We start from the raw sequence: 22,762 nt of genomic DNA, 5'->3' as shown, positions 1-22,762 counted from the left end.
GGGGGCCGAGGCGGCCGGGCCCGGGGCGGCGGCGGCGGCGGCGGCCGGAGCGCCCGTGCCTGTGGACTGCTCAGACGAGGCGGGCAACACGGCGCTGCAGTTCGCCGCGGCCGGGGGCCACGAGCCGCTGGTGCGCTTCTTGTTGCGCCGCGGCGCCTCGGTCAACAGCCGCAACCACTACGGCTGGAGCGCGCTCATGCAGGCAGCCAGGTAAGGGGCCGGGGGGCCTGGGGGTGGTGGCCCGCCGTCCCCGGGGCGAGGCGGGCCCAGGTGGCCGGCGCTGACCGGCGCCCCCCGCGGACGCCCCGGGAGGCAAAGAGTCAAGGACTCGTTCCAGAGAGCTGGAATGGTAAACTTTGAGCAACTTGGGTTACTACAAGAAGTGGAAGTGCTCTTTAGTAATAAAATCAGAATCTTAGAAAGAGTGGGTCTTTTGAAACAGAATCTGAAGACCTCGTCGAGTGGAATCTTAGAGACACGCAATCTTAGATTCATTCCTTCTTTCAACATGGGTTTCCTACGAACTTACCTACCCACCTAGCCTGGAAATGGGACACTGCGGGAGCCAGGCAAAGTCCCACCAGGAGCAGCTCACGTCCCGGTGGACAGGCCACACAAGAGATCGGGCTTGTTGGGGAAAGTGCGGGGAGCTCTGGGGATGGCAGACCCAGTTTGGGGAAGTGGAGGAAGGTTTTTGGTAAGAATGATGTATATATTCATGTCAAGACTCCGTAAACTTAACCAGGACTTAAGAAGTGGGAATGGGGTGATTGGCTCACGCAAAGGTTTAGAAGCAAGGGTGAACATAAGGCATTGTTAGGACCGCTAGACTGATGTCAGTAGGAGGAGGGGGCTAGACTTAGTGGGAGATGATCCTTCCCTGGAGAGAAAGGGGCAGATGCCATGTGGCAGGGGCTGAGAAAGATGAGCTATCCTAAGGGCACTGGGGATTGATAGAAGGTTCTAGGCAGAATGAGTGGCAGAATCAGATTTATGTTTTGGAAAGATCACTTTCACTGCAGTGTGAGGACAGATTGGAGGGATGGGCTGGCTAGCGTCAGAAAGCCTCGTTAGCAAGGAATTGCAGCAGTCCAGGGAGAGGTGATGGTAGCCTGGACCAGAGCAGAGACAACAGTGGGAAAACAAAGAGATGTTTGAGATGTACCCAGGAAGCAGGGTGGACAGGTGAACAGGACTTGAAACCCTGGTAGGAAGGACCTCAGATGTACAGTAAAGCCACTCACCTCTGTTGGCCATCTACTTGGGTCCCACCCAGCCGTTAGTTTGGTCTCTGGTGAACACTCTTGTGTCAGAAATGATTACATCCATGGTTTTTCCTGCTCTGAAAATGATAGCCTTTATTGAGCACTTTTTGTGTCAAGCACCCTGTAAAGTGCTTTAAATGAAGTAACTCATTTGGTCCATACAAGACCTTAGGAAGTATAGGTAGTGTCACCCCCTTTTTACAGATGAGGAATTGAGGCTCAGAGTTAAGTAACTTGCCCAAGGTCACACCGCTAGTAAGTGGCAGAGTCACATTCACACCCAGGCAGGTGGCTCCAGAGCCTGTGCTCCCCAGCCTCTGCTCTCGGCCACAAATCCTGTGACTGTTTCCTCCTGGTGTTGACCACAGGGAAGCTACTTGCCAAACTGGCCAAATGCTAAAGAGACAGGTTGCGTGGTGTTTACTTTGACCCTAACTTCACCCTTGGCCTCTTTGCTTCTGTCCTTCTTTTCTCTGCCTGCCGGTGTGGCAGAGCTGGCCCCTCTGCTTCATGCTTTGGGAGGTGGGAGTTTGTGCCAGGTCTTTAAACACAGGTGTTAATTGCCGAAATTAATTGGCAGTCACAGCAGCTGTTCAGAAAGCCCCAAGCTTCCCTATCCTCAGTAATTACTTATTAGAAACTTAGCATCCACAAAATTATCTCAGCCTTCCTTGAGTTCTTTTATGTTTTCAGCCTAATTGAATGACTGGGCTACCCATGGATTCAGAAAGCATTCCAAATGTCAGCATTTCTGTCCAAATTCATCGCTTTTCTTTCTCTCTAAAAATTTGTTATATCAGAAGAGCTGGGATTTGGGATTTTTGGGTCTAGGTTCAAGTTTTGATTCTGTCAGTTTCAAATTGAGAGGCCCTGAATTTGCTGCTTTCCATTCAAATCTTTAGTTTCCTCACCTATGAAATGGGCATTATCAGTTTATTTCAGGGTTTATTAAGATCAAGTGAAGGGCACCTGGGTGGCTCAGTTGGTTAAGCATCTGACTCTTGATTTTGGCTCAGGTCCTGATCTCCTGGTTAATGAGATTGAGCCCTGCATAGGGCTCCGTGCTGAGTGCGTGGAGCCTGCTTGGGATTCTCTCTCTCCTCTCTGTGCCTCTCCCCCAGTCATGCACCCCCCCCTTTCTCTTAAAGTAAATAAATATTAAAAAAAAAATCCAATGAGAGGAAGGGGCGCTTGGGTGGCTCAGTTAAACGCCCAACTTCAGCTCAGGTCATAATCTTGTAATTTGTGAGTTTGAGCCCTGTGTCAGACTCTGTGCTGACAGCTCAGAGCCTGGAGCCCGCTTTAGATTCTGTGTCTCCCTCTCTCTGCTGCTGCTCACACCCTGTCTCTCTTCTCTCTCTCAAAAATAAACATTAAAAAGAATGTCCAAAATCCAGTTAGAGGTGTGCTTGGGTGGCTCAGTCAGTTGGTTGTCGGGTTCTTGATTTCGGCTCAGGTCATGATCCCAGGGTCATGGGATTGAGCCCTGTGTCAGGTTCCTTGCTGAGTGTGGAGCCTGCTTGAGATAGTCTCTCTCTCTCTCTCTCTCTCTCTCTCTCTCCCTTGCTCATGCTCTCTTTCTCTCTTTCTTTAAAATAAAAAAAAGATCAGGGGCGCCTGGGTGGCGCAGTCGGTTAAGCCTCCGACTTCAGCCAGGTCACGATCTCGCGGTCTGTGAGTTCGAACCCCGCGTCAGGCTCTGGGCTGATGGCTCAGAGCCTGGAGCCTGTTTCCAATTCTGTGTCTCCCTCTCTCTCTGCCCCTCCCCCGTTCATGCTCTGTCTCTCTCTGTCCCAAAAATAAATAAACGTAGAAAAAAAAATTAAAAAATAAATAAATAAAAAAAGATCAAATGAGACCAAATTGTGACAATACTTTTTAATCTGATGTTAGGAATTATACCAGATTTTATTTTACACTTGATAACTAAATAGCATGATTTTAAAAAATTCTCTACCTCAGTGCAGGATACACCAGTTCTTTAGTTACTCCCATTGTCTGCCTCCGGACCATCCTCTATCTACTTAGTTATGCCAGTGTTCATTTAGTCACTCATTCATTTGCCAGCAGTTACTGAGCCCCACTGTAGGTCAGCCAGGTTCCCCCTGTCCTTGGGGAACACACAGTCCGACAGGAAGACACAATTGTAGAAGGCTCAGGTGCATAGATGAAGGGCACCTGGACTAGTGTGGAGGGTCTGGGAGCTGCTCAGAGGTGAGGTCTGAATTGAGTCCCGCAGCCGGATGAAGGGTGTGCTCAGGAGATAGGGACAGGGGAGGGCTCTGGTCAGAGAGACGGCATGGCAGAGGTGTAGGAGGAATATAATCAGTGAGTGCAGGCGTTGGGGTTCGGGGGGTGCTGGCATGGGGGTTGAGTGGAAATGAAGCGGACAAAGTCAGCAGGTCTTCCTCAGACATTGGGAAGCTGGGAAGTGGCCATGAAGTTTAGGTTTGGGCAACACCATCACGGAGGATGGGCAGGAAGGAACAGGACTGGAGGCAGGAAGATAGGTTGGGGTTGCAGCTTTCTGCATTTGAGTTTATGTCCATTTGATTTGCTCCCTCTCTGCTCTTGGAGAAGAGGAGGGACAGGCCCAATTCACCAAGCTCTCCCTCCAGAGGCTGAGCTGACTCGGTGCCGTTAAGGTTCATGTCCCCCAAGGTATTTGTAAGTCCAGATCAGAGTTTGGCCTTGGCTTTGCCTCCACAGGGAGAAGGGAGGCCCTGGGTTTATAGGAGGTTTTAAAACACACACACACACACACATACACCTCACTTCCGGAAAGGAGGGGAATGCAACGAGAGATTCAAAACACTGCCTCACAGATGTAGACATTATGCAGGCATTATGGTTTGGAACCGCCGGCCCCTCTCTTGTCATTCTTTCCCAGTTAGTCTAGGGCTCCTTCCAACTCTGACACACACTGCTCTGAGCCTAGTGTGCCAACCAAATCCTACAAAACAGGTCTTTCCTGCCCCCTGGTGGCAAAAGAAGGAAGAGATTTTGCTGGGAAGAGGCATCTGTTTTCGTCTTCCTGGTATGGAGTTGGAGGTCGCTTGTTTATATCTCCCTGGCCAGCTCAAGATTCAGGGAGAAAGGTTTGGCCCAGGCCCATTTCTTAGCCACTGGCAGCGGACACTCCTGCCAGCAGGTGGCAGCAGGCCTCTGGTAAGAGGAGCCTGAGCCCCTCTCTGCTGACCACAGCCATGCCACACCTCTTGGCATGGGGTGCATTGGCTCATCTTGAAGGACCTTCTGTGTGTGCGTTTGGGGATGGGTAGACATGAGTCAGATGTGAGCTCTGCCCACGGGAGTCAGCACAGGCAGAGATAGATTACAAGACTATAAAGCAGAATGAAATGAACTCTGAGATGTGGGACGCAGTATAGTGTAGGGGAAAGAGTGAGTACATCGGGATTCGGACAGACCTGGGTTCTGACCTGACACCACCTCTTACCAGCTGCATGACTTCGGTACTTTGTGTAACGTGTAAGATAAAACGATTATTATATCTAACATTCATGAGGTACTTCCTTTGGCCAAAGTCTGTTATAAGTGCTATATATATATATCATATATATGTATAGTAACTCATTTAATTCTCAACAGCTCTTGAAGTAGATACAGTTACATCCTTATATTACAGATAAGGCAATGAAGTCATGAAGAAGCTAAAGTTCTTTTTCAAGATCACACAGCTAGTGATTGGATCCAGAGCTGGATTCGAACCTAGACAGGGCAGTTGCTCACCTTTGTGCTGGTGGATACCAGAAGACCTTTTATAATAAGTAACTGCTATGATTTTAATAATTAATGACAAATGAGGATCACATAAGCTGTTTCCTTATCAATGTTCCATGTTAGTGTCACTAATTCTCCATCTTCCTGGCAGATTTGGGCACGTGAGCGTGGCACACCTCCTTTTGGATCATGGAGCTGATATCAATGCCCAGAACCGTCTAGGGGCCAGCGTGCTCACTGTGGCCTCTCGGGGTGGCCACCTGGGTGTGGTGAAGCTGCTTCTGGAAGCTGGTGCCTTTGTGGACCATCACAGCTCCTCAGGCGAGCAGTCAGGGGACAGCAGGGATGAGCTGTTGGACATCACAGCCCTGATGGCTGCCATCCAGCATGGGCATGAGGCTGTGGTGCGTCTGCTGATGGAGTGGGGTGCGGACCCCAACCACGTGGCCCGAACCGTGGGCTGGAGCCCACTGATGCTGTCAGCACTCACTGGGAGGCTCGGCATGGCTCAGCAGCTGGTGGAGAAGGGGGCCAACCCTGACTACCTCAGCGTGTTAGAGAAGACCGCCTTCGAGGTTGCACTTGACTGCAAGCACAGGGACCTTGCAGACTACCTGGACCCACTGACCACTGTCAGGCCCAAGACAGGTCAGGCTGTGCCACCACCAATTTCCTTCCCTTCCTTGCCATGGCTTCACAGAGGACCCTAAATTGTGTTTGAATGACAAAAGCTGAGGACTGCCCAACCAGAGGGCGTGTGCAAATCAGAAGTTTAGCCTACCGAACAATGGGTCTTAAGATGTGCTGTGCATAAGAATCAGTTGGGAGTACCTATTACTTGCAGGTTTCTAGCCCACCCTCCAGAGAATTATTTGGTATCTCTGGAAAGAGCCTGGAACCCCCATGGCAAGGCCTCTCCTTTCTAACCAGATGATTCCAATGCAGGATGTTCTGGGATCTTTCTAGGACAGGGTTCAGCAGACTTTTCCTGTAAAGGACCAGATAGAAAATACTTTAGACTATGGGCCAGTCTCTGTCAGAACCACTCATTCCGCTAGAGTGAAAGCAGCCAGACATTATATGTAAATGAGTGGGTATGGCTGTGTTTCAGTAAAACCATAATTACCAAAACAGGCTGCAGAGCAGATTTGGCCCGGGACCCCTGCCAAACTGTGTGCCCTCTGCCCTTGAGGACCTTGGCCTCTGTAGGGGAGACAGGAGAGAAACGGGAAATAAACCTACTGGAAATAATAACTTACGTAGTAGGCAGGTGGTAGGTACCGCGCGGGGGAGGAAAGCGGGCAGGGCTGAGGTTTGGGGTGTGGGGGTGATGAAGGCTGCCGTGTGGTTGGGCGGCCTCCTTGAGCATGTAAGACCGTAGCCGACATGGAAGCTGAGGGAGTGCTCCCGGCCTGCTCTCAGGGAAGAGCCTCCAGGTAGGACGGCAGCAAGGGAGAGGCTGTGTTAGCAATGATAGATTATTATGTAAGTAACTGTTTATTCCAAGCTCTTTTTGTGAGGTGCTAGGAAGTTCACCTTGAAGACCCCCAGCTCTCTCCCTCTCATTAGCTGCAGGATAGGGTACCATCGAGGCTATAACGGTCATTGTGATACACCCCACCGTGGTGGTTCCTTGGGCTGGGAAGGGTCCCCAGAACTGTGGTGCTATTGATGCCAACACTGGCATCTGGAATGAGGAAAGGGCCAGCCCAGGGTCACTTGGCATCAATGGCACAACTGCCCGGGCCTCCTGGGTTCAGGCTAGAGGGTCAGTCATTCTTTTGTACCAGATGGTTGCTTAGCAACCAGCACTAACGTCAGGTGACATACTATTTTTTGTCAAAGGGTCTTGGTATGAGAAGGCCCCTCCCATAGCAAATTAGACTCTTAGACACTTAAAGGAATGTGACCTATTTAAAACTAAGATGCAGAATCTTTTTTTTTTTAAGTAGTTCTTCCTGCCCAACGTGGGGCTCAATGCAAGTCTTGAACTCACAACCCTGAGATTAAGACCTGAGGTGAGATCAAGAGTCCGATGCTTAACCGACTGAGCCACCCTGGCTCAGAATCATTTGTTAATAGTATTGCCCAGGCAAAATTAGGCATTTGGTTCCATGGCCCTGTCTGTCCTCTATAAGAACTCTGGAGTTAAGTACCACCCTTTCTGGGGTGGGTGCTAATCACCAGTGAAGGCAACAAAAATTGCTCTTTGAATGAGGCCTAAGGCTTTCTGAAGCATTCTCCCACCTATGTTATTGATCCCTGCAACCACCACACGGTCCCCATATTAGCATGTTATCCCCTGTTGTTGATGAGACCAATCACCCTGGAAACGTACTCAAATTCTGATACGCCAACTCCAGACTCGGTGGTCCCTGAACTGTGCTGCAGCTTCTTCCCAGCTGCCCGAGGGGCTGACCTGAACCTGAGATTTAGCCCAGAGTCACAGGTCCCCCTCACAGCCACTCCATCCCTAGAGTCAGAGATTGCAGTAAGTCCTGCCTTCGGCCACCTGTGAGGGGACTGGTCATGATGATGTCTACTGTCTGACAGTAGCACAGTACTCACCAGCTTGGAGGAAGGTGGCAGATGAGCAGATGAAGGAGGGGCAAGCGTTGGTGGGTGCAGCAAGGCCCAGGTTTGGGGGTAGGCATGGGCTTCTGGACCAGCTGAGGAGCTGGGCTGCAGGGACCAGCACGGAAACCTCAGGTGGGCAGTGGTCTGCAGAGAGCCATGTCTGCAAGTCTGGGGCAGAGTGACTCTCAGAATCCTTCAGATTCCTTATTTGGGAAGGAAAACAAAAATTAACATTGGCTTTTCTGGTGGCCGTCTCGATGACCTCCCTCTGGGCTCAGCTGCTGTCTCGGACCCTCTGTTTTGGAATTATCTCATGGTTGTACATTTAGTTTTCAGTAGAAAAGAACCACTTTCTTTTAAAATTTTTCATAGGAATCCAGATTTTTCCAAGACTATACTTTTCCATTACATCTAAGAGAGTCTATCCCAGAGTTTGGAATGCCCCAAAATGATTGCTTCGTGAGTGTGGGATCAGGAAATGTTCTGCTTATTCATGTTTTTTTGGCCAGATGACTGCCCAAGATCTATCTCTGGAGCATTTACAGACACTCTGTGATGATAACTCTTCCAGAAGGGCTACTGGATTCATCTGCTACACTTGTCTTTTATCTGATTGCTTTTGGAAAGTAGATCATTTTTAAATGCTAGGCTGTATTGTTATGTGCTTGTGACTTCTCTGTTCTACTAAACCTTTCCTGGTTAACTTTTAAAATCCTTATTTACCTAGATGAGGAGAAAAGGCGGCCTGATATTTTCCACGCGTTGAAAATGGGTAAGTGCTTTTGAAAATCTTTTTAGAGATTTATGAAGATAGGGACACATTCTCCCAATCTAGTACTTGTAGTCCTTTTTAAGGCCACCCAGAGTGTTTGCGAAAGAAAACGGGCATTTTGTTGTTTCCTGACTGTAGTTTCACACAGGGAGGGTTCAACCCCTGGAAGCTGATAGTTATTATGGTGCTTATACACAGGTTCCAGACCATCCTCCCAGGCCCCCCACCCCTCTGGCCAAACCCTGTGGCTGTGCTCTGGCTTTTCCCTACTTCTGAGGTTCCTCACTGCCTACCTACTCTCTACTTTCTTTGTGATGAAGGGCTAGTTAGCCTAAGATCTCCTCTCCTGATATAGACCCCCACCTCTAGGAACCCCTCCCTGATTCTCAACCCCCACGCTGATCTGAGCTCCCTGTATGTGCATTGCCTTTCATGTTTCCTTCATCTGTTCTCTTAAGATCTCAATAACACTTCTGTCTTTCAGTAAAGCTGTTTGTGTGCGTCCCTCCAAGATTGGGGGATTTGAGAGTGGAGGCTACCTCCTTCTCATCTTTGTAGCCCATGTGACACCCAGCAGCCCAGTGCAGGGGCAGGTAGAGCATATGTTTGTTAATAACCCACTGGATAAGTAATCCAGCAGTGCCAGGCCCACTGAGCACCAGGCTTCTGCTTCTGTTTGCAGGAAACTTCCAGCTGGTCAAAGAGATCGCAGACGAAGACCCTAACTATGTGAACTTGGTCAATGGGGATGGGGCAACCCCGCTGATGCTGGCGGCCGTCACGGGGCAGCTGCCTCTGGTGCAGCTGCTGGTGGAGAGGCGTGCTGACATCGACAAGCAAGACAGCGTGCATGGCTGGACAGCCCTCATGCAGGCCACCTACCATGGGTCAGTGCCGACTCCACTCCTTCAGCGCGAGGCTAAGGGAATGCCCTGGTCTGAGCTAGGGTCCCTGGTGGGGTTTTCTGGTCCTGAGAAGCTGCAGATAAACTCTATAGCTGTGAAGACCTGGAGGCACACACACAAAATTAAAGAAGTGCAGGGGCCTTCTGTTCTGCATCCCTACCTTCTGTGTCCTGATTCCTATTACCTCAGCACAGAATTCACCAGGGGCCATAAAAACCATGCAGCAGGAACATTTTCTGCAGGAAGATGAGTTTCTGTGGGTTGATTTCAGTTGAACAGTTTGTTTGGAGTGTTCCCATTGATGTCCTTAAGTTACCCCTATTGGAAATGGAACATCAGCCATTCGTACCATTGGCTCCTGGGCAACCAGTGCTGAGACTTGTCCTGACCCCTCCTTTTGAATAGGCACCGGCATTGACTGGTGCTTCTGAGTCCCTTCTCAGTCTGTCCTCCTGGAGGCCACCCCTTTCGGATAGGTTGACCCAGGGGCTGGGAGCTGCCTGCAGACGGTCTTAACAGCCACTAAGTGGTCTGATTCCAAATTACAGGCCTTTTCCTTTTCCTTGCCCTGTTTTAGGTGATCACAGCAATTTCCTGTGTCATCCTGAAGCAGTTTTTCTTCTTATTTGGTGAGCTTCGGACAACTGCATCAGACACCTCAGCCTCTGTGAGGCTTCTGCAGCGCAGGGGTCCCGATTTGGGGCAGCAGGAGTTAGGACCTGCGTGGTCATGGCCATGTCGTTTTTCTTTTGCTTGTGGATGGAGCACATCAGCCTTGGTTTCCATCACATTCAGCGCTGACTCCCCATGGAGTAGGGACAGGGAGTGTGAGACAGTTTGCAGCCTTTCACATCCTTCTTTCAGGCTCAGAGATGGGCGCTAATATCGTCAGCTTCTTGCCCAGGAGCAAAACCAGGCTTTTGTTTTCAGTGCATCTAACCTTGGCTTTTTCTTTCCTCCCTAGGAATAAGGAAGTTGTCAAATACCTGCTAAACCAAGGAGCTGATGTCACTCTTCGTGCAAAAAACGGGTACACGGCCTTTGACCTAGTGATGCTGCTGAGTGACCCTGGTGGGTTGTTTCAGGAAAAGGGTCGAAGACCCTCATGGCCTTTCTCTGGCGGGGAATCAGGATAATCACCTTTGTGTCCAGCCCTTGCTTACTCATGAGGGAGGTCACTCTCAAGCCCCGAGGGCTCACCACATGTCCTCAGGCGAGTTCCTTCCCTCCTCGGCAAAGACTGGGCTGGCACCAGGTAGTCTCCTAGGCTTCTCCAGTGCCAGCCTTCCAGGAGTCTCCTAGGAGGGAAGGCCAGCGAGACACGAGTCTGCCTTGGCAGTCCATGCAAGTCCTGGAATGGTATCTGTGCTTTGTGACCAGAAACCCTGCCCCAGGAAGAAACAGAAAGGCCCCTTTGACAAGCAGAATCAAAGATGGAGTAGTGACCTCCTCTGTTCAGTCGTGTAGGTGGAGGCTGCTGGGTCAAGGGCACCGTGCTGGGGGTGTCACCATCCCTCGTCCCACCTCTCTCGGGCCCTGCTGGCATCTGCTGCTCCCCTCGGACTCTCCCCCACTGTGACAGGCCCTCCTCTGGGACCTGACGCATCCAATTAGGTGGCCCAAAGGTCAGAGTCTGTCTGTCCGTCCATCCTCTCTTCTGTTGCCCTGGAGTTTCAGCCCAGGGAAAGAGAGAGGCTAGTAGGCCCTTCTAACCCACAGGCTTTGACCCCTGAGCCAAATCCCAGCCTGCTGGCCGTGGGAGAGGACTTGACCTCCACAGACCCAAGTGGACATAGCCCTGCTGCCCCTCTCGGCTATGGGGTGCCCTGCCAGAGAGTCCTCCCTCTTCCCCAGCATTGCCCCCTCGCCCTGCCTGCTGCCGGCCCCGCATATCTCAGATGCACACTCGGCTCCATTTCATCCTCGCAGTGTGCGTGAGGGGAAGCAGAGCTGCGTATCCCCTTGTGGAGGGGAGGTGACTGAGGCCAGGGGAAATGGCTTATCCCCAGCCAGTGAGGTGAGGTCCTCCGGTCAAGTCCAGTGAGCTCATTCCACCTCGTCGGAGGCCCTCCTGACGTGCGTAGATTTTATGTCATTAAAACCCGTCTCCTGGATCGCGCACACTTTTCTCAGATAAACTCGTGTCTCACTGTGTCTCTTCTCCCTCTTCCCTTCCCGACCACTTCCCTCTCCCTTGCCCCATAAGAGTCTCTCCCTAGTCAATTTTTTTTTCCTAGTGGGTTTTTTAAATGAAGTTTTTGCCTGAATTTTTTTAAGAGACACGTGCTTATTATTGGACACTTGGAAAAGAAAAAAAAAACAGTCATCAAGAGAAAAGCAGTGTTAATAGTTTGTAATATTTTCTTCTCAACCGCTGTTGTTTTGGTAACCCAGTTAGTAACTGCAAATGATACCTAACCTTTCTTAAGCACTTCCCTTATGCCAGAAATTCCCTCGCATCCTTCAGACACCTTTATGCACCAGCATCCTGTCACCCCTTTTACAGAGACACAGAGAAGTTCCCTAATTTACCTGCTGTTGCACAGCCAGGGAGGGGCAGAAGCAGAATTTAACCCCCTGACGTCTGGCTGCAGAGCCTATACTTAATTTATCTGTTTATTTATTTAAAAAATTTTTTTTGTTATAAATGTTTATTTTTTATTTTTGAGAGAGACTGAGCGCAAGCAGGGGATGGGTAGAGAGTGAGGGAGACACAGAAGCTGAAACAGACTCCAGACTCTGAGCTGTCAGCACAGAGCCTGATGCAGATCTCAAACCCACAGACTGCGAGATCATGACCTGAGCCGAAGTTGGATGCTTTGACCGACTAAGCCACCCAGGTGCCCCAAGCTTGTACTTTTAAAACACACTTACCCCACTGTCTTTCTGTGGAGAGAGGGCTCCTGGTTTTTCCTTCTGGTCAAGTGGATTAAGCCCTGCTGGCCTGTTTGCCACCTTTCGAAGACCAGACGGTGAAGCCGGTGCCTTGATTCCGGAGTAACATAGACTCGAGCTGCAGGGTTGAGTTTTAAGGCTGACGGGTCTTGTTGAGCCCTCTCTCCTGGCCCAGCAGACGTATTTGCAGGTAAAGCGCTGCCTTTTGTGTCCATAGACACGGAACTTGTTCGACTGCTGGCATCTGTCTGCATGCAGGTGAATAAAGACAAAGGCCGGCCCAGCCACCCACCACCTCTGCCCCACTCGAAGGTCCGACAGCCTTGGAGTGTCCCAGTGCTGCCCGATGACAAAGGCGGGCTCAAGGTTTGCCTTTTCCTGTCCTAAAGGGCTTTAAAGAGAGCCAGGTTGACGGTGTGGGGGATGCCTGCTGCTTCCTGTTAATGCAGGGCTGGTTTAGGGTGAGGGTGACCAAGCAGGGACGGGAAACAGGCTGTGGGTGAGCAATAAGGAACAGTGGGGATCAGGGAAAACTGGTGTGATCCTATCACATGCAGTGACTACTTTGCAAGAATGTGGGTTCATCTTGTCAGATTGTCCCATTTTTTTCAGGAAATGCTAGGACGCTAGATATGGAAACCCAATTTATAGATGTCGGGAACTGGAGAGTTTTGCATGATGTAGTACTGGGCTGGCCGAACCAAATGCCTCTCCTCCAGGCTGTCTGTCTGCGGCCTCTGCTTTAGCATATGGGATATTGCTGATTGCGCCATTCTGGGGTCTCCCTGCAGCCCACAGGCCTCCAGCTGGGGCTTTCTGGAAATACCAAAACAACCTCCAGCTGCTCATTTCTTTGAATTTCTCCTCCTCCCCATCCTGCTCTACTTGGTTGAAGTCACACTTACCTTTTCTTTATCCTGTCTGGGACTCTAGCACCTCCTCAAATCTGCAGACTCAGCTCCTGTTCTTAGCTCACTCACTAGAGCCCCGTGTTTTCCTCTCAGTGTTGTTTGTATAGGTCCCTTCAGCCCTGTGCTCGCTGCCATCTACCTAACCCAGGCCCTCGCAGCCTCCCTTCCTGCTGTGTCGTAACCCCCAAGCGGTCACAGGGTTAGGGACACCCTGGGGGGGCAGCATTGGTCCTCTCTGTGGGTGGAGAGGCATCAGCTGCCAGAACAGATGGCCCAGGCCTTGGTGTGGACAACACCTCTTACACTGTCACTGGAAAGGGGGGAAGAGCCTATGCAGTGACTGATGCTATGGTGTTTGACGTTGCCTCTTGTCCATCTGTCTGTCTCTGACTCACTGTGAAACTTTGAGCAATTGGCACCCCATCTGGATCTCCATTTCTCAATCTGTGCGATGCGGAGATTGACTAGATGAGGGGCAGCAGATAGGGTCCACTGTCAGAGGTCAGAGCCTCGAAGGGCTGAGTCAGAAAGGCTTTAGAGAGAACCATGGCCTTACGGGAAGGGTTGCTGTGGCTGATTGGTAATACCTGTCATGGGCCCAGGAGAGCAGAGGGGAAGTGTGTATAAAGTGTGTCACCGTCCTTGGCCTGGCTGTTCCTGGAGCATGACCTCTGCTCTGCGTTCCCTTGGCAGTCCTGGTGGAACCGAATGTCCAATCGGTTCCGGAAGCTCAAACTGATGCAGACCCTGCCCCGCAGGCTCTCCAGCAACCAGCCATTGCCTTTCTGTGATGAACCAGACTCAGCGCTGGACTCCACAATGAGGGCGGCCCCCCAGGACAAGACAAGCCGCTTGGGGCTTCATGATGTAGCCCCCACAGTGAAAGATAATGGTAAGAAAAAACTGCATGTGCTGTAAAATTTCCAGAACGGTCAAACCTAAATTCTCTGCCCTTTGTCCTACCTCTTGGGCTGATGTGAGAGGTGAGATGATACTGGAATGTGGCCCTGGAACAAAGTGGCTGGTCTGGGGAAGGAGAAATGGGCAGGGACACAAATGCGGTCAGCATGGTAGAACGGGGATGTTGGTGGCAAGGGTCCCTGGTTTCTGTCCCACACGCCCTGCTCAGGGCCTTGAGGCCAGAAACTGCCTCTCTCTTGCCTTTGATAGGTGATTTTCCCACCTATCAAACATGATTGATCTCTGGCACTGGAAGCGTTTAGAAATAGAACGAGTTATCTGAGGGTAGGAAGTGAGCTTCCCAACGCTGGAGGTATTCAACAGATTGGATGACTTTGCCAGGGCACTGAAGGTGATTCCCACACTGATTGAACAGTTGATCAGATCACACCCCTTCAAACAGACTCCCCACACCCAGCCTTGCTCCTTTCACAGCACTGTTTGAGACAAGCTGTTGAGCTGGGTGCATCACTGTCTGACCCAGCACGCAGGGCTTTATGGAAAAGGTGAAAACACGCTTTGAGACACCTTTTAAATGCTTTCCGTCTATTCAAGTATTGGATACCAATTACTATTAAATATTTAATCACTCAGGAGAGTTGGTTTTCCAGGATGAAGGCTACCCTGGTCACTCATCCTCATGCCATGAACTTGTTGGGAGGGGTCATTTCAGGAAACTTCCATTTGTCTCTCAGGTCCCGGGAGCATGAGAGGAGACAAAGAAGATGTGTTATTGACAACCATGGTGAGTGTGGGGCTGTTCTAAAAGCATTTCAAGTCTCTACCAGTCATTAGTTGATTTACAAGGCTGGATGTGGACATGTGTCTCTCTTGGTGGTAGTCGCAGATGGGCTTGATAGCAAAATGTGTAACAGTGGGCACAGCTCTGGCGCTGAGGAATTGGAACAGATGCCAGTCTAAACTGTGGGTAAGGTGGTGCTGGTGCTTAGTGGCCAGATGTAAGCCCTGGTTGCATTCACAGGGAGGCAGCGCTGAGGACAGGGCTTGTGAGTAGGAATTGATGGGTGACAGCGGAGTCACCGTTTTGGTTTTGGGGAGTCAGGAGGAGAGGAGTCACAGAGGAGGCTGTGTTTCCAGCCTGAGAGGCCTCAGTCTCCTCATCTATGAATTAGAGATGCATCAGGATTAGTAACAAAAGTCCTCAAATAACTGGCATGAATGAGACAGCAGTTTCTTTTTCTCAAGTGCAGTTCAGGACGAGTATGTTGACACATGGTGTCCTTCTACCTGTTGGTCTCCCAGGCTTGGCTTCTATTATGAGATGGCCACCAGAGCTGTGGCCATTACTGCCTCCTTCTAGCCAGCAAGAATGATGAGGGGAGGAAAGAAGTGGCCAGGGGCACACCAGGTGTCTTTCAAGAAGTTTCCTGGGAACTCACACGTCACTTCTGCTTATATCATATTGGCCAGCATTTAGTCACATCACACTACGTGTGGGAGGCTGGGGGGCTGGGAAAGGAAGTCTCTGTTCCAGGTGGTTGTGTCCCGTCTAAATGCCAGGGGTGTCTACTAAGGAAGATGTGGAAGATGGATCCTGGGGGACATCTGGCAGTGTCTGACTTTAAGGGATGCTATCCTTCATGGCTGTTTCTTTGAATAAGGTTGTCCCCAGGAAGTGTTTAGCATAGTGCCTGGCCCAGAATGAGCTCCTGGTTACCTGCTGTATGATCTTGGACATGTGACTTCACCTCTCTGGGCTTCGCGTTCCTTTTCTTTAAATGAGGGTTGGGGTTGAACTCAAGTCCATTTAGCTCTAAGACCCTAATCTGGAGGCTGGCCAGGAGAGGGCAGTATTGGAGAGGAGAAGGGAGCCGAAGCATCCTCAGAAGGGGCTGAGCGGGCTGGGTCCTGACTGGGACCTGCTTTCTCAGCCCTGCCCCGCCCTGCCCTGCTCTGCAATGGGTGTAAATTGGTGTCTCTAGATCAGATTACTAAAGTGGGAGCTTATACTAACCTGATGTTTGATCATCTCATTAAATAGCAGTAATTACTTTTGTATGAAAACAGATCTATTCTTGAAATTTTGGAAGATGCAGTAAAATATAAAGAAGAAAAATAAAATCCCCCTTGATGACACACATAATCATGACTGACATTTTGGGGTAGATAAGTTTTGGGTATTTTTCTAACCATTTTTTAGCATTATGAATATATCACGTCCTACATGATAATGGCAAATTCCACAGCGCTTACTAAGTCCCAGCTGCTACTCAGAGCAGTTTACATATATTCATTCATTTAGTCCCCCTGGCAGCCCTGTGAGGTGGGCACTGTTCTATTCCCCATACTATGCTGAGCCTGACTTATTAACAGTTTGTCTGACCATCTGTTCCATGTCATTAAACACTCTTAGCCACATCACATCTAATGGCTGCATGATGCAACATTCTGTCCTGGGAACGTGCCTCACACACCAGTGAAGGCTTACCTGTTGGACTTCGGGGTTTTTAGTTTTTTGTTGTTGTCACGGATCTAATGAATATCTTTATGCCTCAGTTTCTCCCACTTGCCTGTTTCCTTGGGCTAAATGTCTAGAAATAGAATCTCTGGGTCAATGGGTGCAAATGTCATTGCCTTCTGGAAAGTTTGCAACAATTTAGACTCTGTCCCCAAGGAATGAAAATGTCCATCTGTGGTGGGTTTGTGGCTGCGGGCATCCTTAGTCCTCTTCCAGTCCCAGCCCCCTTGCTGGATGAGGTTGCTGAGGTCCGGGGGGCACGGCACTGTTCACAGATTCTCAGAAAAGCTCAGGAAAGCCAGGGTGGGACCCAGGATGCCTACCCTCCTGCGTTGGCACTTCCCTGTCCCACCTCCTCATGCCCCGTGGAAGGCACCGGTACACTGGCCTACCCCTCGGCAGATGGAGGATGGCCAGGGAGCCCTGCCGAGTGGGCGTTTGCAGCCATCCTTGCGGAGATGCACGCCTGCCCGGCTCCCGAGGCAGGTTTAGCTGTGGGATGCCCTTCCCTGCAAAGCACCATCTGGCACCAAGTCCACTGTCTTTTCTTAATTAATGTTAGTGCGGACTGTGTGAATACTTTTCCTTGACAGTCCACCAGTCATCATTGTGTGGATTCTATGCTAACTCTAAATTACATTTTCGAAATACAAAATTACAGTTAAAAATGTCAGCAGTGGGAGGTGTGGCTGGACTAGGGAGAGTGCGGTGGGGTGGGGAAGAGTGTTTGCTGGGCTCACAGAGAGCCCAGCCTGGGCTTCCTGGTCCCCTGTGCCCTGTCCCTTCCTTCAGAGACCCCCAGTTCTGTACACACGTCCTGCTCCTCTGGTTGTCAGGCCTGCCTGAGTTCTTTTCCCTGGGCCTGCAGTGCCCTCTTCCCCATCCCCCCGGTGCCATCATCACAGCACACCCAGCATCCCTTGGCCTCGCTTCGGCTCCCCATCCCCTCTGTTTCCATTCTAGCTGCTGCAATGGTCCCAAGGGAAGCTGGGGGTTGGAGCAGAGTAAATGGGGGTATTGCTTGGTTGCTGGTAGAGCAGAAGATACCACATGGTTTCTGGCCGGGTGTGGGGATGAGGGGGTAGATGATGGTGCCATTCTCTGAGAAGCAGGAGAAACCTGGAGTCTTTCTTGAAGAGCTGGGAGCCTCCCCCCCCCCCCGGGGGGGGGAGCTTGTCTAACCCACAGCCTGTCTTTTTCAGCTTCGAAATGGAGCCCCCTTCCCCAGACTCCCGAGTGACAAGCTGAAGGCAGTCATCCCCCCTTTCTTACCCCCTTCCAGTTTTGAGCTGTGGAGCTCGGACCGGTCCCGGACATGTCACGGTGGGAAGGCAGAACCCATGAAGACTGTGCTGCCCCAGAGAGCTGGCCGGGGTGCCCCCGTGGGCATGGGCGGTGGGAGCACAGATGCTGTAAGTCTCCCACTGGATGTACTTTGACACATCACTCACAATGAAGTTGGGGTGTGTTGCAGGCAGAAGGGACCTCAGACCCACTTTTCCAGCAGGTTTCAGGCTTTTTTTTTTTTTTTTTTTTAATGAGGGATATTCTTTTGTTTCAGTGTATCCTACAAAGGGACACTTTATTAACAGATTAAAACGTGGGGTGAAGGGAATGAAAGCGAGGGCCCCTCTTCTCTGTCTTTTCTCTGGGGCCCCCAGGAGCACAGGCTGAAGACCTGATCTCATCTAAGCTTCCCTATAGTAGATGGAAGACTGGGACTCAGAGAGGGGAACCAGCCTGCTGCAGAGCACCCGGCCATATGGCATGGGCCTGGGACCAGGAGTCAAGTTTTTGGTTTCTAACCACCTTCCACATTACATCATCGTTCAGGTCCATAACCAAGACTATGTGCACTACTGGTGTTTTCTTACACCCACAAGGAGTGTGACTTCTAGCCTTTTGCCTACAGTGGCTTCTGACTTGTGGCCCTTGCTGTGTCTCTGTAATGTCCTGAGGTTGTCCCTCTTGATGAGGGAACTTATCTCCATCTGTGTAGGCTGCCCACACTGTAGATGCAGCAAATGGCAAACCGCAGGTGAGGACTTAGGACCTCGCCCTGCCACTGTGTGCCGAGTGATTAGAAGGACCCAGAACCCCCATCTCTCTCTGTAAAGATGGGGCTGACCCCCTTTGCTGCTGCCTCGTCTCAGTATCAAGTCTCCAGTGGGAGAGAGCCTGGCCCTGGAGGTGCCTCAAGTGGGCAGGGCTGGTTTGCATTTAGTCTGCACTGTGGGAAGAGTTGAGTGATCCTGAAAGTGGGGTGATTCAGGGGGAACAGCGTCAGTAGATGAGGATGAACTCCCCTTCCCTAGGGGACTCCCCTCAGGCTGAGCACCAGTTGGCGAGGGCCACATGGGCTGGGGTGAGCCAGTGGAATCCGGATCCCTTCTCCTGTGGTCATGTACGTCCAGAGGAGGCAACAACAAACCGTAACCAGGACACCCACTCTATTGCAGACTCCTGTCAGGCCGGTTAAATTTCCATCTCTCTCCAGAAGCCCCGCCTCTCCTGCCAATTCCGGAAACTTCAACCACTCACCTCATTCCTCAGGCGGCTCCAGTGGGGTCGGGGGCTCCAGCAGGCATGGTGGGGAGCTGCATAACCGCTCAGGTGGGTACCAGGGGGGCCACTCCGGGGAGGCGGGAAGACCCCTTGGGGGTCTGTCCCCCCACCTTGCTTCGCCCCTGCGCTTGCTCAGTGGACAGTCCCAGAAACAACGGCACACACCCTGTCCCCTTCCTTGGTGTGGCTAAGGGACTTTTCAGTGAATTCACGGTTTTGCCCCCAGAGCGGCACTGTTCAAACATGTGAAATGTTCACAGCAGTATGTGGCAGCTGGTTATTGCCTCACAAATGTTAGTTATTGGTGTTTTCCCGCTCGGATCCTCTCTAGCTCTCTAGAATTATTTCTTTCACAATAATTCGAGATTGCTGGTGGATTTGGGGAAACTGGGAGAGGGAACACGGCAGTCCACTCTGAGTGCTGTGGACTGAGCAAGTTATTGGCACAGCTGTGGAGTGGGGTTGGTAAAGCTCCAGAAGGGGGGTCAGAGGGCAAGCAGGCAGCCCCTGTGTGGCTACTGGAAGGGGCGGTGCTGGGGCTGCCGCGGGCGGGGCGTCTGTGCCTTCCGGAGGCCGCACAAGCTGGCTCTGGCAGGGGAAAGTGAGGACAAGCTGATTGTGCCTGCACTGCCTCTTCCAGTACCTCTCGCCATGGTGCCTTTGGCGTGTGATGACCTCCGCACCTGGCCACCTCTGGTTTCCACGCGCAGGCCTCTTGTGGTCAGCCCTGACCCACAGCCGCAGAGGCTCAGGGGAGTCTGGGGAATGCTTCTCCAGCTCAGCAAGGTCAGCACACGAAGTCCACTATAGTCATGTTGCTGGACCCTGAACTCCTGAGGCAGTCATGTCTATTCCTCTTTCCTCAGGTGGCAGCATAGACAGTGTCCTGTCACAAATTGCTGCCCAGAGGAAAAAGGCAGCCGGATTATCTGAGCAGAAGGCCAGCCACCGGTCAAGTCCTGTTGGGCCAGCGCCAGGGTCCGGCTCATCTGAGCTCCCAGTCTCTCCTGCAGGCAGCGGCGGTCCCAGTGGCAAGGTGCTTGTTCTGTTTCTGTCTCCTGTTACACTCACACGTTCTGTCCTGATGTGGCCCACGTGCTGGGGAGCACAGGCACTGCCACAGTAGGGGGACGGCACTAAAGAGAGGCCCCTTCCAGCTGCTCGCTCCCGGGCTTTCTGAGAGGCTGGATTGTGCAGTTGCCGGAATCACACCCTGTGCCCTCGGCCCCCTACACGCATGGGTCTACCTCCCCCCTGACCTGCAGGGCACCTCCAGGTGCCTCGTTCAGCCTCGAGTTGTTCATTGCTTAGAGCAAAGAGGTGTGAAGTGTGGGAACAGGAGCAGACTACGTGGGATTGGGTCTCAGCCCCACACTTCAGCCTTTCGAGTAGGGCCTGGCACCTGGCGAGCCTGTAAGTGTCAGCTGTAAGTGCTGACGTTATCAGCAGTAGTATCTGTGGTCCTACCTTATTCATTCACTGTGCACATCTTTGGGGTGTCTGCTTTGTGCCCAGCACTGCTAGCAGTAAGGATCCAGCGGTGAACCGGTGGTTTGGTGACCCTCTCGGGGTGTCACTGCGGACTCAGTTTCACTCAGTGTGGTAAGAGCTGTCGTGGAGAAGGGAGGATGTTGTGGTGGCACAGATGGGGGCTGCTACCCAAGCTTGAGGGCATCAGGGAACCCTAAATGGGGATCTGAAGGATGAGGAGCTGATGAAAGGGGCAGGGCTGGGGCAGGGTGTGACACCGTTCCACTGTCAGGGGGTAACATTTGTGGCATTCCAGAGGGGAGGAGCTGCAGTCCTGCTGGTAGACAGGACAGAGTTGGAGTCTCACCTCACTGCCTGGCACCTTTCCTCCACTCATGCAGCCCAAGAGCAGTCACCACATTGTCAGTATCTATATGGAGTTTGCAAGGGACAGGAAACCCTCAATGCTTCTCTGTAGTGAGAAGTCTTTTTGTGTCTATAGAGTCTGACCCTTCTAGCTTTTGAGCCCCTCCACCTGGACTGATTGCTGGAATGACCCCCCCCCCCGACCCCCACCAAGTGTGGGTTCCTGACAGTATAAATTGGCTCCTCCTCAAGGTGCCCCTCTCCCTTGGTGCAGTGTAGCCCATTTCCTCCTCTGAGAGGACCCCATGGCCAAGCATTGTCCCATTCTTCATATTTTTTAGATGGCTTGAGCTTTTTCCCGGAGAAAAGTTAGGTCACCTGAAAGCCTCACCCCTGGGCCCTTGCCCAGATGTGCCTCCAGAGACTGCTTTTTTAACAGATGTATAAGCAATAGTCTTTATTTTCTGCCCACCACTGTTGGTTACAGAACTTTTTGTTTTTCAAAGTCCCTTTTGCAATCAGACATACAGAATTAGGTTCCTTTGCTTCAGAAAAAGTTTCTCTCCCTATGCATTAGCATATTTTCCATTATATCAAAAATTACTTGTATAATAGGACCTGTGTAATTAAGTTCCTTTTAGAATTCAGCTCTAGAAAAAAAAATGTCTCTACCAATACTTTCGTACATTTTCTTTCTTCATATAGTAAGGATTATATAATTATTGTATTTCTCTTTTTGCCTTTGCTGCTAGGAAACTCAGAGCTACTAATTAAAGTAAGTCTTCTGGTGTGAGCTTTGATATCGTTTTCCTCTTCTCTGTTGTTTAAATTTTTCTGTTTCTATTTTGATGATCTTACTAGATGTGTTGGATATTATTAGCTTTCCTTAACTGGTGTTAAAAATAGGTAGGTGTCTAAGTTATAAATTATATCAACCATTGTCTCCCTTGAATGCATTTATTATATATAATCTATGTTTAGGTATATTCCAATGAAAGGAGATTGTGTCCAAAGATACACTCAGGAAACAAACCGAGGAAACAATCCAGGTCAATGACACCTGATATTCTTAACAATATGCTGTAACCTTGGGGCGCTGTCTAAAAATTCAGGTCTCTGGGTGCCACCCAGGATAACTGTATGAGACTCTTCAAGATGGGATCTGAGAACTCTGATTTTCCCCCGAGAGAGTATTGTAATCAGCCCAGCCCAGGGCTCTTAGAAACCACTGCCCTAAATCAAAGGGCACAAGGGGTGGGCTTTCTGTCAAAGGCTCCAGCAGCAAAATGAAGACATGAAGTGTTTTTCAAAGACTCCCTTAGGAAGAATTAGAAATTAGCATTCAAAATAGGAGCCTACTGAATCTGGTTTTCATACTTTGCTTAAAATAAGCACCACCGTAATGGTAGCATATTCACAAGGCATGGCTTCTAGCATGTTCACGAATCAGCCTGAAGCGAACCTGAGGAGGCACAGAATCAGGGGAGTCAGAATGTGTGTCGGTGCTTCCCAGACCTGTGGAAGCTCAAAGTCCCACTGAATACATCAGCTCTCTCTTCTCACCCTAAAGCTTAGTGGTTTAAAACAGAAAAGCGTTTCTTTAGCTCCTGAACCTGTGGGTTGGCGGTTTAGTCTGAACTTAGCTGGGTAGTCCTTGTGGTCTGGAGGGATCACTTACACATTTGGCTGTTGGCTGGAGTGACCAGGATGACTGGGCCATGCATGTCCACAACAAGCTTAGATGTGTCCTCATGGCAAGAACCAAAGGCATGAGTTGAAAACCAGTCAGGTTGTTGAAGCACATCAGCACACCCACTGCAGAAGAACACACAAACACACGTTGCAAAGGGTATGGA

At 50.7% G+C, this 22,762-nt stretch overlaps 1 protein-coding gene across 1 annotated transcript in view; it reads left to right on the top strand.

The window, feature by feature from the left end:
• Positions 1–6: 6 nt before the first annotated feature.
• The window catches only part of ANKS6 (ankyrin repeat and sterile alpha motif domain containing 6), a 68,071-nt gene continuing 45,315 nt past the window's right edge, over positions 7–22,762 (top strand). The window contains exons 1-11 of the mRNA XM_040481799.1: positions 7–210; positions 5,158–5,654; positions 8,311–8,355; positions 9,038–9,242; positions 10,225–10,331; positions 12,373–12,521; positions 13,760–13,958; positions 14,722–14,771; positions 17,708–17,917; positions 18,965–19,118; positions 19,937–20,106. Coding sequence (XP_040337733.1) covers positions 197–210; positions 5,158–5,654; positions 8,311–8,355; positions 9,038–9,242; positions 10,225–10,331; positions 12,373–12,521; positions 13,760–13,958; positions 14,722–14,771; positions 17,708–17,917; positions 18,965–19,118; positions 19,937–20,106 — 1,800 coding nt within the window. The 5' untranslated portion in view covers positions 7–196. The remainder of the gene's footprint in view (positions 211–5,157; positions 5,655–8,310; positions 8,356–9,037; positions 9,243–10,224; positions 10,332–12,372; positions 12,522–13,759; positions 13,959–14,721; positions 14,772–17,707; positions 17,918–18,964; positions 19,119–19,936; positions 20,107–22,762) is intronic.

The sequence above is a fragment of the Herpailurus yagouaroundi genome, unplaced genomic scaffold (genome assembly GCF_014898765.1).
Source record: "Herpailurus yagouaroundi ecotype Mexico unplaced genomic scaffold, PumYag 160, whole genome shotgun sequence".
Classification (NCBI taxonomy): Eukaryota; Metazoa; Chordata; class Mammalia; order Carnivora; family Felidae; genus Herpailurus; species Herpailurus yagouaroundi.
Note: the sequence above shows the minus strand (reverse complement) of the source record. Positions and strands in the feature narration are given on the sequence as shown.